This window comes from Rhinolophus ferrumequinum, chromosome 26 (genome assembly GCF_004115265.2).
Source record: "Rhinolophus ferrumequinum isolate MPI-CBG mRhiFer1 chromosome 26, mRhiFer1_v1.p, whole genome shotgun sequence".
Taxonomy (NCBI): domain Eukaryota; kingdom Metazoa; phylum Chordata; class Mammalia; order Chiroptera; family Rhinolophidae; genus Rhinolophus; species Rhinolophus ferrumequinum.
This window is the reverse complement of record NC_046309.1, coordinates 9,540,846-9,558,511: the sequence shown is the minus strand read 5'-3', so window position 1 is coordinate 9,558,511 and position 17,666 is coordinate 9,540,846. Positions and strand designations below refer to the sequence as shown.

The window sequence follows — 17,666 nt, the reverse complement described above, 5'->3', positions numbered from 1 at the left end:
GGCCGGGGGAGGAACAGCAAGCTGATCACTCTCCACCTTCCTGTGACCTTCCTCCGGGCTGGCCAAGGGACCCAGCATCTGCGAACGTCGCAGGCTGTCCCTGGGTGGACGGGCAGGTGGTCGGGATGTGGCACACACCGTGGGGTCTCTAGGTCCCCCTCCTAATGGAGAGGGATCCGTGAATACCGCACGGAGGCCTCTTCAGAGGCTCACGAGCAGCTTTGGGAAATCTCCAGTGGGCACGGGGCCTGCCCGGTTCACTGTTATGTCCTAGGCATTTGAAAACCTTTCCTACCGTGAGCCAACATCTCTCTCTCTGGGACTTACCACTGGGCCTGATTCTGTCCTTAGTAACTACAAGAGCAGCACGTCCTTTCTTTGTCACTTGCCTGCTGCTGAGACATGTGACAGTGCCCGCCCTTCTCCCCTTGGTTTGCTCTGTTCCCCCAATCTTTCATTCCAGCTGGTAGGTGTGTGTCGGTCGCTCCCCACTCCGTCTTGCTCCACGCCCTCTCCCTGCGCGTCCTTTAACCCCAGTGGAACTGGCGTGGGCCTCACCTCTGTCCCCAGTTGACTGATGCAATGGCCTTCCCTCGTCCTTAATCTCCTTGGCCACGTCCAGATCAGAGACTCTGACCAGGGTCCCTTCCTTCCCAGCCCCTCTGCCACCTTTCCTTGGGCAGTGTTTCCAGTTCTTTCCTACCTCCACCCCAGACACTCATCACCTCTGTGGGCCGAACAGGACACCGTCTCCCCCGAGGCCCCCAACACAAAGCTGAGCTTGTCCTGTAAGAGGCAGCCCCCCCAGGGTTGGTCCTATTTCCATCTTCTTTGCGTCACCCAGGAATGAGACCTGGGAACGGCTTTTATCTCCTTGCTCCCTGACCCCTTATTATCTAAAGATGCGCCTTCCCTTGTGAGTCTTCCCTTGTTACAACTGCATATCCTAGGGAGCTTTTAAAACAGTACCAATTCCTGCACCCCAATCCAGACCAATTAATACTGAATATTCCGGGGTGAGGCCCTGGCATCGGCAGGCAGCAACCAAGATGGAGAATCACTGCTTATGTGGCTTCTCGCTTTCAACCCCTTTTCCCATTCTGACGGCTGACACTGTAATGGGAGCCCGTCAGTTTTACCTGGACTATTGCAAAGGTCTCCCATCTTACTGCACTATTTCCCAACTCTTTCAACCATCTATCCTGCATGTCATTGTCAGATCACAAAAGACCATTTTCAGTATGTTACCAAAAACCTTCAATGGCTCCATATTACCATAATAATAAGTCTTTGAATGAACAAGTAAATGGTTTCCTAAATACATAATAAGGTGTATGGTGTGGAACTATATCTTGTCTCCTCTTTCCCTCTCTCTCCCACACACACTGTTAAACACACGTCGGGTACTCAGTGTCTACCTAGGGCGAGAGTGAACAACAAGAACAAAAACTCTCTGCAAATTAAATGCAAGACTCTTTCCTCGGTGCAGAGAAAGTGGGCTGGGGTGATTTAACTATCATTAACTTAGGGGATTATATCTTTGAACGGCACATACAATCAACTGTGAATGACCCACAGCTAACGGAGAGAACAGAACATTACAAAACACCAGGTAATTCAAAGGTTCGAATCTAGCTGATTTCAGAATGGGTTTTACACTTAGGAGTGCTTGTGTCTGGTAATTGGGACAAATTTTTAAAATCAGGTAATTAGATCTACCTTATCTGTTTCTAACCGCCCTTTTTCTCCCCCCATACACACTATAGGAATAAATAACTCAGCTCCGAAAATAATACATTATTTTTTTCTCTCAACCCTTTCCTGGCGTAAAGATAGTGGTTAGATTTCAGCACGTTGGAGGGGGGCAGGCAGCGGGAAGAGGGGAGAAACCCACAGTGAGAGTAAATAGAGACGGGGACGTCAATAAGCTGCTTTTCCACTGATTCACCATTAAAATTTTAGGCAACGTGTACAACCGATTGGAAAAACTGTTCGAAATATCTACACTAGCTGAATATCAACATCCCTTGCAACCCAGCAATTCCGCTGCTAGGTGTGTATGTAGCCAACTGAAACGTGTACATATGTTCACCAAAAGCCACATACCAGAATGTTCAGCTTTACTCATAATGAGCCCCAAACTGGGAACAGCTCAAATGTCCATCCACAGCTGAAAGGATGACCAGGTCAGGGGGGTCATACGACAATGAGAATGGACACGCTGCAGCCCCACAGCACACCAGGGGTACAGCTCAGAGACGCAAAGTCGAACACAGGAAGGCAGATGCAACAGCCTATATACTGGATATTCCATTTGCATACAGTTCTGAAAGAGCAAAAATAACCTCTTGTGTTGGAAGTCAGAACGGTTGCTCCTGTGGGGCTGTGTGCCATGGGTCACGGGGGCACTTCAGAAAGCTGGAAATCTCTCGTGTCACGATCCGGACGCCGGTTACTGGGTGTGCCTGCTTTGTGAAAATCCATGGAGCGCTACACTTTTGTCTGTGTTTTATTTTTCCATATGCATGTGCTTCTTCCATGACATGTACAATAGGAAAGGAAGGAGAGAGGACGGGAAGTCTAGGCAGCACAGCAGGATGGGAAATCCATGGACGCTGAAGATCTGGATTTAGTTCTGACTCTGCCACTTACTAGCTGTGTGACCTTGGATAAGCCACAGACCTCTCTGAACCTCTGTTTTTTCCATCTATAAAACAGGCAACGCAAACTGCCCTACCTACCTCACAGCGCAGTTGTGAGGACCAAATGCTATAAGGGATGTAAACATCTTTCGTGGGCAGTAAGGTATGGCAGGAGGCCAAGTGCTGTCATTATCTTAGATCTCGGAAGACAGGAATTCCTGCGGAGGGTCAACACTACAGATAAAGCTCAACCTGGGGCCATCAGCGGAGACGGCTGACACCCGTGGGGGTGGGAGCAGGAGTGCGTGTGTGCGTGTGCGTGCGTGTGTGTGCGTGCGTGCGTGTGTGTGTGTGTGTGTGTGTGTGTACACACACTGCCTGGTTTATGTTCTTCCATTACATCTCCTCACCTAATCCCTTCATGGACAGGGCCTCAGAGGACAGAGCACCCTGGAATAATCCATGTGTTTATGTGAGATGGGCTCTGTCTCTTTCCCTTTAAAGTGGATATAAATAAACACTACGTACACTCTCCTCCTTACTTTTTCTAAGGTATGGATGCGTGTCTATATCTAAATCTGCCAAATTCTTTAACCTAGCACACAGGGCCTTCTGGGCCTTGGCTCGGCAAGCCAACGATGATGACAGAACGCTCCCCGGCCCTCTCCCAACCCCGCGCCACAGCGCTTATCTTCCAACCCTGAAATAACCCTCTCAGACACATCTATGGAATCTCAAGGCCGTAACGTCAGAGCTGAAAGGACCTCAGAGCCCCGGTTTAGAGAGCTGGTCAGCGAGGAGTCCAGTCCCTGCTCAGGCCTCCCCCTCAGGACTCCGTGCTCATCTTGGAGACTGGTCACAAGGGGAAGGGCTTTCCTTCTGGGTTGGTGGGCAAAAGGGCAGCAGCCAAAGTCTCCATATTTTCACGGTTTGGGTTCATATGCTAATCTTATGTCCCCTGGAGAATCAGAGCCCACGGAAATCTTTACCCTTCGTAGGGCTGTACTGCCCGTGGCTGTCCCCTAGAATGCTTAGAAATCTTAAGGGCTTTCAAGTTCCCTGCTTCTGGAGGGCAAGGGCTGGGCTAACGCAGGCCACTTTACAGACTAGCCCAGCCAGCACCCATGGGCACCCACGTACCAATGCTATTCGATGCTGGTGTTGCTACCTCCTTGGGAGGACCAACACCGAAGCCACCCCACTTCTACTTCCTTTAGCAAAATAGGAAAATGTTCATTTTTCTGAGTCTCCAGAAAAAATCTTTTTGAAAGCGATGGCATTTTTCTTTTTCTCATTTATAACTGCACATCACATCTGTGCTGTGTGTGCAGGTATGCGTGCTTCAGGGGTGGGTGGGTGTGTGTGTAGCTTTCAGAGAAAATGGTACACAAAAATACATATGTAGCAAAGCAAGATTAATAGGAGAGGGCAGTATTACTTCCTATTTAAAGGATTTACCAATAGGTTTTCCATGGAGTTCCCTCAACCATCAGGTTTATCTATTGCATTTAAATGTTGGTTACAGATTCCTAAACTATGTGATAGAAAGACTAAGAAACCAAGAACCTTACTAATGAAATTAGAATTTACTCCCCATTGAAAACACATATGAAAAAGTTCCCCTGAAAATGAAGGAACTCCAGATTGAGAAGATAAAGGCAAAGATTCAATTTGTTTTAATGTCTATTTTTCCCAAAATTTAATAATTAAATATTTAACTGATATTTCCCATTATTAGATATTAGCAAATATTTAATACTTATTTTCAACCTTCTAAGGGCAGTTACTTATTTTATGAAATAAGCCCCAGCTGCAATAAATTTCATTGGATTTTAGAATTGCTTTCTTCTTCGACACACCAGTAGTCTAATACACACAACAGAGGGCCTCGTGATGAATTAGCTCCCTGCCACCGCATATGTCCAAATTCTAATTCTGAGTAATTTGGCCTGGACGACAGGAGTCAGGGAGAACCCTTGGGGATCCCTTTTTAACATTATCTTTTGGAAGCACAGACACTTAAAGTTGCGCCCTGGCTTGAAATAGAAGAATATTGTGCTCAGACTCCCAAGTTCTCCTGACACTCCAGGAGAGGCAGACCCTCCTGGGTTCTTACCAGCCAGACAGAGGGCCTGAGTGTGCCCAAAGCGACAGCAAGGGGAAGGCTGGACCAGAAAGCTCAGCCCGGAGCTCCCAGACTCCTGCCGTCCAAGAAGCTGCTTCTATTTTAAACCTTTGGGGTGAGCCAGCCAGCCTCTTCTTCCAAGGGAATGGACTTTCGTGACTAAACTTCCCTTCCTTCCCCTTTTCACTTCCAATAAATTCTACCTCCACAACATGGTTTTGTTAGTTTTTATCTAGATGGCGAAGAAAAATAATGGAGTACCCATATACCACAACTACCTTTTCTATTTCGTTTCTCCTTGACAGCCCTCCAACACTACGTGCCATGCCACCACATTTCATGACTTCTTCTGACATGGCCCCGATGGTTGCCCCACACATTGGAGGTCTTTCTGCCCTCTGTGCCTGGAGAACTGCTATCTGTCCCCCCACATTCAGCACAGAGCAGCACCTCTCCATTTCAAGCCTGAACACAACCATTTTTAATTCTTTAACACATCTCAGAGTCTTTGCATAGGCTGTTTCACACACTATTGTTACTTCCATTTCTAGTTTTGTAGTTTAATTTTTTATAAAGGAAAACTTTAACCTACACAAATTCGAAGAATAATCGCATGAACCTCTGTGTACCCGTCACCCAGCTTCAAGAAGTGTCAGCTTATTGGCCACTCTAGTTTCATGGATTTCCCTACCTTCCCCCACTTCCATTTTTTAAAATCCCAGACATCATATCATGTCATCCGTAAATATTTCAGTAGATAGCTCTAAAAGAAAAAGGGTCTTTTCTAAAATGTGACGCCCATGCCATCATCACACTAAAATAAAAATGAACCACAATTTCATAAGCACATCAAATATCCACTCAGGGTTCCACGTCTCGTGATTGACTCATCTTTTTTTTTTTTCCCCAAATTGGTTTGTTTGCACCCGCATCCAAACAAGCCCACCCACCTTTCACTGCCTTATTCTTATTCATATAAAGATCTCAGTTTAGACATGGCTTCCTCCTGGCAGCTTCCCCGACCCCAAAAGCCGGGGTCTGTGTCCCTCGTCTATTCTCCGTCACAGCTCCCGTGCTCTGTAACCTTTACCACTGCTTTGCATCCTGAGACAGGCTGTGAGCTCCAAGAGGGCGGGCAGGGGCAGGGCATCTCAGAGTGATGTCCCCATGCCTAGCACAGTGCCTGGTCAATACTATCTACCAACCCCCTGTGTGTTGAATGAATAAGTAAATGAATTCCCAAAACGAACTATATTTCCTGTTCCTGAGCCCACTCTGTAATATGTTCCACATTCAGTATAATGATTTGCTTCGAAGTCTGTTTCCCCATGGACTAGAGACGTAATCCTTTTTGGATCCCCAGAGCCTAGCCTAGCACATTATATGCAGTAGGTGTTCATGGAGGGATGGCTGAATGACTAACAGTTGGAGTTTTCTACTCCAAGTTCTACCTGTGTGATTTAAGGTTCACAGGCTTTCCTCTCTGGGTCTCATTTTTCTTGTCTCTATAATGAAGGATTTGGATTCATGTGCTCTAAGGTCCTTTTGGGTTTAACTTGTGATGCTGAGTAGGGTCCCGGCCTCCTGGGGAGCCCCCATTTGCCATACACTTGCTGCCCTCTGCTGGCAGGATTGGCACAAGATCCCTTTGTCATTGATTTTCCTGAAAGAACTACAGGCAGGCAAAACAAGGTGCCCGGGCTGGACTGGTCTGTAAATACGCAAGGACTTCAATTGTGTTGTCTCACCTGGGTTAAGTTAAACATGGAGGCCTGAGCCTCCCAATACCCCATCCATCCACGCCTCTCGCAAAAAGGATCGCTGGGGTGGGTCAGAGACAGATGGAAAATCTAATACAGTGGTTACACCCCCCTGGCTGTATATTAGAACTGCAGGGATGAGGTGGAAGGGAAGGGGGCTTCAAGGAAAGAACTGATGCCCGGGCCCCACCTCAGACCAACAATCAAATCCCGGAGTGGCAGGACCCAAACGTCCCTATGTGTTAAAAGCCATCCTTCTGCATCTAATGTGGAGCCACGTCAAGAACTGTTGGACCAAGCTGATGTTTCCATGTGTATCTTGCACCAAAAGCTTAGAAGCACAGTAAAAAGTTCATCCAGGGGAAAAAAATGAATGAAGACAAATTCTAATTCATTAAACAAATTTCCCTCAGCCTATCTTAAAATGTTTTCTGTCAAATGCTGAAGGCTTCCAAGCCATATAATTTTGTTTGGGGAACCAACACCATTTACCCATCAGAGACAGTGGTTCAAGATCTGGTTTCTTTTTGCTTTTGAGATACAGGTCTATATTTTGGTGCATGGTACCAGTTTGTTATTAATTTTTTTTTCTTTTTCTTTTCTTTCATTTTTTTTTTTTAACATTTCTGCATTTGTTAAGACTCCCTTGGTTGCAGGTAACAGAATTCAGCTGTTGTTAACTTAGGCCCCAAATGAGAAATTGCTGGAAGGGGACTGAGATGCCACCCACAGGGCTCCTTGCCAGGAGCAGATGGCAAATGGAGAATGCAACTCTAGGGGACACCAAGAAATGGTCTTTCTGTCCTTTGCCTCTGCTTCTCTCTGCAATCTAATTCATGTCTTCTTTTTCACGCCAGCAGGTGTGTCCTGCCCATTCATCCACAGGCAGGATGTGGCCACCAGGCAGGTCACGGCTCACCTGTGTCCAGCTTCCATCTGCTGGAGAAAAGTTCCTTTGTCTCGGCCCCAAATCCAAATTTCCAGACTGGTCTCCTTGGATCAGACACCCACCTTTGGGCCAATCAACCGTGGCCTACAGGGCCAACTATATAATTTGTTGGATTCGAGGCGGAATGAAAATAGGGGGCCCCTTATTCAAAAAGCAGGGAAAATGCCATTCAGGGTACACATAGAGTTTCTTCCTTTATTCTGCAGTTGTCACAGTACTTTTTGTTTCCTATTTACTGTCATTCTAAATAAAGAAAAATCTACATGTGAAACTATTAGCATGAATTTTACCATTCATTCTTTATACCACACAATGGCAGTTTTAAATGTATCAGAGCATTTAACTCAGATGCAGAATCACTGAAATTACATATTTTGTATTTTCTGACTCATAGGCCAGAAAAGACAAATACAAACCAAACTATTGAGAATTGGAAGGAGGAAGAGAAGAAATGCCAGGCTTTCCCAAGGGGGCAGTCCCTCAGGTGTGAGGACACTGGCTGGGCTCCGGGTGGCAGGCTTTCACCGCTGCCAGGGACCCTGACTCACTCCCATCAGCCACCTGGCCCATGCACATGGCCCATCCTGGGACTGAGTCTAGGGAAGGTGAGCGAGGCATCCCCCCTTCCCCTGGGCCCGCCTCCCAAACCCCAGCAGGCTGCGACCCGTCAAAGATCTTTAAACCTCTTGCCAGGATATATTGGGTACAGCAGGTCCTCAAGTAACGTCATTTCGTTTCCTGTTGTTTCATAGGGTGAGGGCCAAAGAGGGAGCGTCACACCAGTGGATATTGTCCAGGGGGTATCAGGGTCCCCAATATGGGGTTCTGTTGTCTTGACACCTTCAACTCCAAGCATCTAATCAGTATTTCCCAACTTTTCCTAATCTGATGGGTGACAAGTGGACTCTCAGTGTTTTAATTTGTATTAGGCATTATGACGAGTCCCCTTTCTTCTGTGTTTTGCCTCTTCATAGCCTTGGACTGCTTTTCTACTGAGTTTTCCTTCTTACTGATTTATTGTAGTTCTTTGGTTTTGGTTACTATCGGTCCTTTATAGATGCTGCAAACCTTTTTTCTTTTTTGTTTGCTATTTCACTACTTGTCTTTCAATTTTACAAGGTGCCAATTACTACTTCTGTGAGTACCTCTCAGAGCCTCAGTTTCCCCATCTAAGAGATGGGAGAAGAGCTTTCTGACTGGTTTGCTGGGAGGATTAGATCCGGCAGCGTCTGTACAATGTGTAGCCTGCCATGTCATCAGCTCTCGGTAAACACCAGCATTGTGTCATAGCCCAACTTCTCTCTATGACACTCAAAGACCTCTAGCGCCCAGATGGGGCCTGCGCGTCCTCAATAACATACAGCACCATGAAACAAGAACAACAGAATATTCTGCACAACAGAATATGTGGAGTGCTAATCGAATGCAATTTGGGTAGAAGCAACTTTTGATTTAGTGGGGTTCCCATTTAAGTGTTTGCTCAAGTTGGAGCAGGACTCTAAAGTGAAGGGAAAAGACAGAAGGCTGTGGGGCTCGGTCTAACTCAACACTCTTCCGTTGTCACGACCCCTCTGTCAGACGAGCCCCGAGTACTGCAGCCTCCAGGAAAGCCTGCCCTACCTGGACATGGTGATCGCAGAGACCTTGCGGATGTACCCACCGGCTTTCAGGTAGGCCCGCAGCCCCCTACCCCGCCCTGCACCCCAGAACCCCTTTCAGCAACACTGTTCAGGGTTTTTGCGAGTCCTCAGTCCATCACCACCTGGATTATCCCCAGTGCTGGACTCAAGCTCCTGGGGGTAAGGTGTGAGTCTTGGGCTTCTCTGTATCCCCCAGGGCACAGACATACCGTCTTCCACACAGTAACCATAGCAATAAACATCTGGCCCATTGTCATGTATCCAAACTACCTGCTCCAAGTGTCATTGGTCCTGTCTTATCATGACTTTCCTCCCCAACACAAGCCAGTCTCTTGGGCCTCCTAGCTTTAGATGGCTTTTGCCATTCCCCCTGCCCATTCTTTCATTCAGCAACTATTTATTGAACATCTACCTGCTCTGTGCCAAGGCTAGGAAATCAGCCACATACAGAACACATAAAACCCATGCCCTGGGAGCTGCCATTCCAAGCGGGTGCGCCAAGGCCTGGGATGTGCCTTCCTGCTCCCCAACAACCCACGCGTGTCCTGCCCTCAGAGCCGCAAGCCCAGACTCCCCTCTAGGAGGTCAACTCAGCCCTGTCACACAAGGCCCTCCCTGCTCCCACCCCACCCCCCAGCCCTTCCTGCTTTAACTATACTTCATGTTCCATTCATGGACACGTTTTAACTGCCACAACATGTCTCCAGTGCACATCCAGTCACACCAACCTGTAGGTGCCTTGACAGCAGGAATCAGGTCTTCCGCTTTTCTTCCAACTCCCCGTAAATGAGGCATCTCAGGGAGCACGGGGTCTTAACTCGGGTCCCCAGACCCTTAGAGAGTGAAACAGTGGCTGGATTTCAGGCTCTAGAGACAGAAGCAACACAAAGCACTGAGCTGTGTATCAGTAAGTTCCTTTGGCATGTCTATGATGAATACACCGTATAAGCCATACGGAGATACCGTTTGCCATTTTAAGAGAGAAAATAGGGACTATGTGAAGGTATCTTAAAAGTATATTCCAAACCGAAAACATCACTAGAGAGTGTGATTGTAGATATTGTCCAAAATGGTCAGACCCAGAGCACAGCGAGAACCCCTGGTGTGGGCCTCAGGCACACACATCGCTTCCGTCTCCTGCTCTGGGAGCAGCGGTCCTGCCACAGCTCGTCTTGCTCTCCTGACACCAATGTTATAAGGCTGATTCTACGGGCCTTCCCTGACTTTGGGGGAGCCGCAGAGCAAACTGGATCCAATCTTTTGTTTTTAATGATTTATATCCAGCTTCCTTCCAAGGAAACTGTGGGCAGCTGCTATACACATTAAAATGAAATTCAAAGTAAGATGTTCAGGGATAAAACAGAACAAAGGCTGTCGAAAGGAAAGAAGCCTTTACGGGACCCCAGAGATGGCCAATAACTGGGGTCAGGCCCGGCTGGGTGCTGCGGCTTCTGGCACAGAGGGAACCCAGGGGAGTTGAACAGTCATGTTCTCTAGTGGGAGGAAAGTATACAAACTTATGAGACACATCATTTCCTGGATCTAAACACAATCGCGAATTCATCAAGTGAGACCTTGAATAGACGACGTGTTGAGTGACAAAGTGAGCAGTCTCTTTAACACCGAAATGCTGCAGCCAATTATCCTACTGACTCTTTTTATAAACAGCACCGAGTCAAAGGAAGTCGGTGAAGGCACTACTCTGGGGACCCAGCAAACTGGTGGTCTCACTTGAGGGCAGGACAGAAACCACAGTGTCTGGATGAATTTGTTAAAATTCCCTCAGAAAGTCGCATATAGAGCCAGTGCTCCATAATGACAGAACGGCTCTAGACAGAAAGTCAAGACAGTCTTGGCCGGGCCCTTAGTTTGCTGTGTGATCTCGGCTAAATTCTGTACTGCTCTGGGCTTCTGTTTCCTGCGTGTCTGGTGGGGACACACACCTGCTCCACCTGCCCCACAGGACTGTAGTGAGAATCAGTGAGACAGTACATGGCCCTTCTGGAAAACGTAACAATTCTTGTTGAACTATTACTAATGTGAATCCAGAATTCTATGCAGTTATATATAAGTTAGCAGATTTTTCTGGCCTTTTAGGCAGCCTAGTCAGACAGAAGGCCCAACCATGTACAGAAGGGAAGTCCCTGTTTTCCGGCGCTTAGAGGGTCTTACATCCAGGGCCAAGCTATTTCTGGTTAAGATGAAAAAGAAGGGATGCCAGGGCATAGCCTAGTTTGATCCCTTAGAACTAAGGTTGTACACATCAGAGCCACCCACCTGCACTGGTGTTTTGCTACCAGCTCCAAGCACATATTCACTGCATTAGTAACTCAGGATCTGAATGGGGGGGTCCCACAGCCCTGGTGTTTCATGTTCCTGATTCTTGTATTAAAGGCTCATAACACAGTGATGAATGCGGCAAGGAAGTGTGGATTGCTCTTAATTTCTTTTATAAGCAGGAATAGGGTATAACGGTAACTAGCGTAATAATTTTATCTCCTCTAAGATACTTAGGGAAGCCCAGTCCTACCACTTGAAGTAAAAGCCAGCAAAGATTACTTTTTATTTTTTAAATAATTATTTATATTACCAAAATAATATGCATATACTTGAAAAAAAAAAAAGAAGAAAAAAGCAACCCTAACCAATACGGAAAGATCCAAAGAAAAAGTTGGGCCCTGGTCCCCTGCCACCCTCCACCCCAGTCCCATCCCCTAGAGATCATCGTAGAAGTTTAGGCATTCTTCCAGAAAGTGTACGTTCATATGCAAACATAGACAGTCTAACCCTTAAAAACAAAACAAAATGGGATTATGCCACGGCCACACAGCTAAAAGAAACAATCTGACCAGAAGTTTTCCTCTTTAGTAGAACTCATCCACAGAAACATTTGGAATGGGGAACAGATTTTCAAATGCAAATTTCCTTTAGGTAAAGCGAGGGGGTGAATGAGGGAGATTAAAAGAGGTTTGAATATAGAGGGAAGATGGTCCGGGAGGAACCCTGCAAGTCCCCTCCAGAAATAAGCCCTTCAAAGACACCTGTGCGCCCCCGCCCCCACCCTCCAGGCAGAAATGGGCTCTTCAGGCTGGATGGATGGATGAAGGGATAGTTGCAGGCATATTCCCCAAGAGCCAGGGGGGTCCAAAGAGCCTAGAGACTGCAGGGTCCCCGGCAGTAGAGGGTTAATGCAGTGGGGGTGGGGGCTTGCTTACCATCAGAGTCACTGGGAAAGAAGGCTGGACCTCCGGTCCCCCTGACCCCTCAGCCTCATTCTGCACTTCAAACTCAGACCCCTTTACCCGGGTGTGCCCACCTGCGCTCTCCTCACCTCTGCTCTGCATCAAGGTGGGGTGACCCGTTTGTCCCCGCAGGTTCACCCGGGAGGCGGCGCAGGACTGTGAGGTGCTGGGGCAGCGCATTCCCGCGGGCACCGTGGTCGAGACAGCCGTGGGTGCCCTGCACCACGACCCTGAGCACTGGCCGCGCCCAGAGATCTTCGACCCCCAGAGGTGAGCCCCGCCCTCTCAACTGGGTCCCTGAGGGACGTGAGTATAAGGGGATTAGAGGCAGCTGCAGGAGACACTGAAGATTAAGTCCCCAGTCAACAGTCATGGCAGTCAGACGTTTGTGAGGCATAATTTCTGAAGGAAATCATTGTGCCATTTTTAAAAATCCCCAAACGGTATCCATACACTTAGCATTTCAGCGGCACTGCGTGTGAAGAACGAGGCAATTTCAGACAAGCGTCCTCTGTCCACGCATAGGAACAGGACAGAGGATCACATCTCAGGTGTGCACAGGAAAGCAACGAAATACCCTTTCGGTTTTTTTAAAAAGTGGAGCCTATTCCAAAACAAGAGCATCAACCAAATTTCTCCAGGAATTCATGAGATCCAGCTATGCTAACGTGTAGACGTGGGTCCCTCTCCTGTCACCTACAGGGATTGGGTCTACTGTCCAAATTTCATCTCTGGGCTCCCCGATATAAAATGTTTGTGCAGGGACCCACATCCCCTCCTCGTCAGAATCCAGCCACATCCCTTCCTTGGGTGATCTGGCAAGGAGAGGGCTGGCCAAACCCCTTTAACACTTCCAATTTCCTGTGGAACGAGCCCCAGCTCCACCAGCCAGGTCACTGGGAAACTATGGGCAGTGGAACCTAGATACATATATCCCACTGCACAGGAGCTCCTGGAAATACGGTAAATATCAAGAACTATAAACTGTGGCTACAGAACTTAGAGCATCACCTTTGAAAACCAAAGTGCATTAATATTAGGTTGAAAATAACGTGAGTCCAGGCCTCCTTGGACCCAGTAAAAGGAAGACATGAGCTGGCTACACAAAATAGTGGTTGTCACCGAGCTTTACTGTGACAGAAACACACACATCGCACACGCTGCCGTTTGGTAACTGACAGGCAAGTCTTCTGAGGAAGGGCTTCCAGGGGTTCAGATACCACAACCCCCAGTGGTTCCATTTCATTGCTTGAACCAGAAAGGCAAGTATGGGCCAGGGAAACAAACGGGCAGGACCTAGCCTCCAGGGAGGGCAGGCGAGCAGGGCTAGCACCTACGAACTTTCCCTAGGAAGTGGGAATGGCTGGTGTCACCCTGTCTGGTGGGCAGGTTGGGGTCAGGGGTCCAGGTAAGGGCTGTGGTTTAAGACCCTCTCACCCCTCAGGAGCCTAGTGAGCCTGCGGGCTCATTACCACCACAATGAATTCCTACGGAGGCGGTGGGAGGGCCTTGTACAGTTTCCAGGTGATTCTTTTAATTCAGCAGTGCCTTTGTAGGAAGGGAGGTTGGACGTGAAGGAAGCTGGATTAGCAGCCACCAGCTCCCGAGCCTTGGGGAGCCTTGGGGACCCGTCCACAGGAAACAGAACTCTGTTCACCCTGCTGGGGTTTAGGCCCCGCTTGGTAGGAGCATGGCCTCAGGTGCAGGGGACCCTCAGCCCTACAGAGCGGCTGGAGGCCCGAAAAGGAAGGCAGCGTCCTGGGCTGTGGGGACGGAGCCCGGAGTGGTTTCCAGGCTCTCGGCCTCACGTGGAAAGGTGCTCACTCGGGTAGTAAATGGCCATCAGCTGTGATTGGATGGCCGTCAGCTGTGGCTAGTTGGCCGTCAGCTGTAACCAGTGAGCTACTGGCCACTAATATAACTGCTGTGGCTGCGCTAGCAGCAAATGGGGGCTGGCAAGAAGGTGGTGGCTGAGCTGGCAAGTGTGGATTGCAGTTAGCAAGTGGGGTTGGTTGGCAGAAAAGCGGACGGAGGGTTGCGGATCGTGTGGCTCCTGCTTCCTGTGTCTCCAACCCAGCCGCCAGCGAGAATATAGTGGTATGACTCCCCTACTTATGGCTCCGTGGGTGTTCCTTTTTGGCCTCACCATGTCCTGCGTTCTTATGTGGGGAGCGGGACCAGAGACCCCGCATGACGCCCTGCATGACATGGGCCAACCCTGGCCGTGCTGCCCCACAGGTTCACGGCTGAGGCCCAGCAGCGCCGGCGGCCCTTCACGTACCTGCCATTTGGGGCGGGTCCCCGGAGCTGCCTCGGGGTGCGGTTGGGGCTGCTGGAGGTCAAGCTGACGCTGCTCCACGTCCTGAGCAACTTCCGGTTTGAAGCCTGCCCGGAAACTCAGGTGAGCCCCGCTGCTGCTCCCGGCGTGCTCACGCAGTTCTCTACACGGGAGCCGACCTATCATTATTCTTACTGTTCTCTGGACAGGGGCCTGGGCCTCATGATGCTGTAGCTCTTCTCTGGGAAAAGAGAACCCAGTAATCTTGCTGAGTAGGTTTTATTATTTCCATTCTTCAGATGAGGAGCTAAAATACAGCTCAGAGAGGTTAAGTAACTTGCCTGAGGTCACACTGTTGGACTGCAGACTCCATGAGATCAGGGACCAAAAGTCTGTCATATTCATGGTTGGACGTGCCAGTACCCAGCTTAATGCCAGGCACATGGCAGTTGCTCACTCATTCATTCAACAAACGTTAATGAGCGAATGATTGACTAGCCAGAGTGTGAAGAAACTGGAGTTCACCCAGGTCTCGCTCCCTCCCAAGTCCTCCCACTTTCCTCTACATCCAGCAGCCTCTGCACAATGGTAGCTGTTCCCTACACAACTCCAGCATGCCTCTTAGGGACCCTTCTGCTGGGACAGGTAATAAGGAAACAGTGATGGATGGTGACAGCTTCTAGGTCCAGGGAGTGGTACTGCCCCCGACAGAGACTGGGGTGGGCTGCTGGTCCAGGAGGAATAATGAGTTTGTTTGGGGTAGAAAAGATTAAGGTACTGAATCTGAAAATGTCCACAAGGGTCTGACCATCACGGCTGGAGAGAAAAGGGCAGATGGGGAGCACAGGGCCAAACCAAGACAGATGAAGGAGCAGAGAGAACACAGGCCCCGACCGCCTGAGGTGTGATGGGTGCAGGAGCTCCTGCGGTTTGTCTCAATTGCGCTTGATCGTGACAATCAGTACAGCAGCCAGACCAATGTCCCCAAACCCTGCTTAACCCTGGCTCTCCCCAGCTGAAGAACCCGCCATGAGTACCCAGCCTGCAGGGTCCAGGGAGAGGTCATCTGAGCCCACTTTGGGTTCCCCGCCCCAACTTTCCACTGAGAGGTTTCCGCCTGGCCCTCCCTGCCTGCTTTGGCTGCTGCCCTGACCTAGAATGTCATCCCTCCCACTTCCCGCTCCCAGTCTAATCCCATCCTCCCAAATCATTTGGAATTATTGCCTCAAATCCCAGTGGCCCCTGAGAAGTCCTGCTCACATGGCTCCTCCCATCCCTCGCCCGACCCCAGGCATCGCTTCCAGGACCCGCCCTGACTCTGCCAGCCCCAACTGACCTCTCCTTCTTTTGAAATCCAGTAGCGTTTCAAGTTTGTCTAGACCTGCACTAATACAGTAGCCACTTTAAGTTTTAATGAAAATCGCATAAAAATTCACCCCCTCATTTGCACTAACCACATTTCAAGCACGCAGCAGCCACACATGCTAGTGGCTGCTAGAGGCGACAGTGCACGTCGAGACCATCTTGATCCTTGGGCATAAAACTGGTCTCCCGTCTGAACTCTCACCCCCAGACATCTGAAAAGCCCGCCAAGGACCCAGCACTAAGGCTCGTTGATTCTTCTTTCTTCGAAAGGGTTCCCCTTAGCCACTGAACCATAATTTGACACACTTCTCAAGGGGATAGCCTGCTTATTTCTTTGGCTCTTCTGCCAAGTTCGCAGTCCACCATCCATCGGCCTTGTAAGTTGGACATAACGAAAGCTTTCTGAACGGCCGTGAGGCCAGCACACACTATGCGTGAACAGAGAACAGCGTGAGGCCGCTCTCCCCAAAGGCCCTTGGAAAGAGAGGGGGCTGCTCAGTTACTGGCTGGGCACCAGGGAGGGACATGAGGAGAGACGCGTTGGAGGCTTTGCTCTCCACTTTCCAGGCATGTGACCTTGGACAAGTCACTTGGCCTCTCAGAACCTCCACTGCTTCGTTTGCAAAGTGAGCCACTGCCACCTCTTATGCAGGCTTCCCGAGATGAAGTGCCCTCCTCGCCTGCAGGATTAACACAGGAAAGCGGAGTGAGCACCAGGGCAGCTGGAGCCCCAGGGCCCCATCCCAGACAGGCAGCTGTGCTGGGTTCTCAAGGTCTCACTGGAGGCTGCTTTGCTCACTTCTCAGCCCTCAGCTGAACTCCCACAAGCCTGTTCAGGCCCGATTCCGAGGACTTTTCCTGTCTATAGGGTTAACAGTGACGAGTATTTTAATCTCTATTTTAGGTGCCACTGCAGCTAGAATCCAAATCGGCCCTAGGTCCAAAAAATGGCATCTACATCAAGATTGTCTCCCGCCGACACAGTGATGAGGGCACCGCCTAATTCAAAGCGAACCCTCATGTGGAAATTCAGATTGGGGGGAAAACATCACGTAAGCAATTGAAAGGGTGCCTGGCATGAAAGTGTAAAAGAGGTCACTTATGTAACATTTCCTAAATGCTCAATAAATGTTTGTTGCACTTAGGTTTCACTTTGCCACGGGTGTTTGAACCACTGATCCACCTCTCCCAATAAGGGATTGCTGATAAACAAGCAAAAACGTAGTTCTGACAAAATGAGAACTTGGGGTTTTGAAGAATGGTCTCTTCCATTCTTCACATGTAGAATCTTCACATGTAAAATCACATGTAGAGGAAGGAATCTACAGGGCAGGGGAGGCTGAGGTGAATTGTCCTGATGGCACCAACTCGCGGGCCTTTTCAGCTTCTGGTGCGTCGTGGTGTTTGACTTAAGAGAATGCCATTTATCAGAAGCTCTACTTCAAAAGTGGTTGAAAAGCTTTATTATGCTGATTATCTGAGATGGGATAATACCAACGCTGTAGCAAGCTGCAACGCACAGAAAAGCGAGAGGCCCAAGTGTACTGTTTCCTTTAAAGAAAATCATCTTTTCTTAATTTTGATCAAAGAATCAAAATATAGAGGTGATTTTTAGTAAAAGTATTGTTTTGCCGAGTTCAAATTCAACAAAGAACTTGCAAGCTA

General features: G+C 48.9%; 1 protein-coding gene across 1 annotated transcript in view; it reads left to right on the top strand.

Annotated features, from left to right (window-relative positions):
- Window positions 1–17,199, top strand: part of TBXAS1 (thromboxane A synthase 1) — a 132,877-nt gene extending 115,678 nt beyond the window's left edge. Inside the window, exons 10-13 of the mRNA XM_033098624.1 lie at window positions 9,055–9,146; window positions 12,491–12,628; window positions 14,597–14,759; window positions 16,906–17,199. Of these exons, the coding sequence (XP_032954515.1) occupies window positions 9,055–9,146; window positions 12,491–12,628; window positions 14,597–14,759; window positions 16,906–17,004 (492 nt within the window). The 3' untranslated portion in view covers window positions 17,005–17,199. The remainder of the gene's footprint in view (window positions 1–9,054; window positions 9,147–12,490; window positions 12,629–14,596; window positions 14,760–16,905) is intronic.
- The last annotated feature ends 467 nt before the right edge of the window (window positions 17,200–17,666 follow it).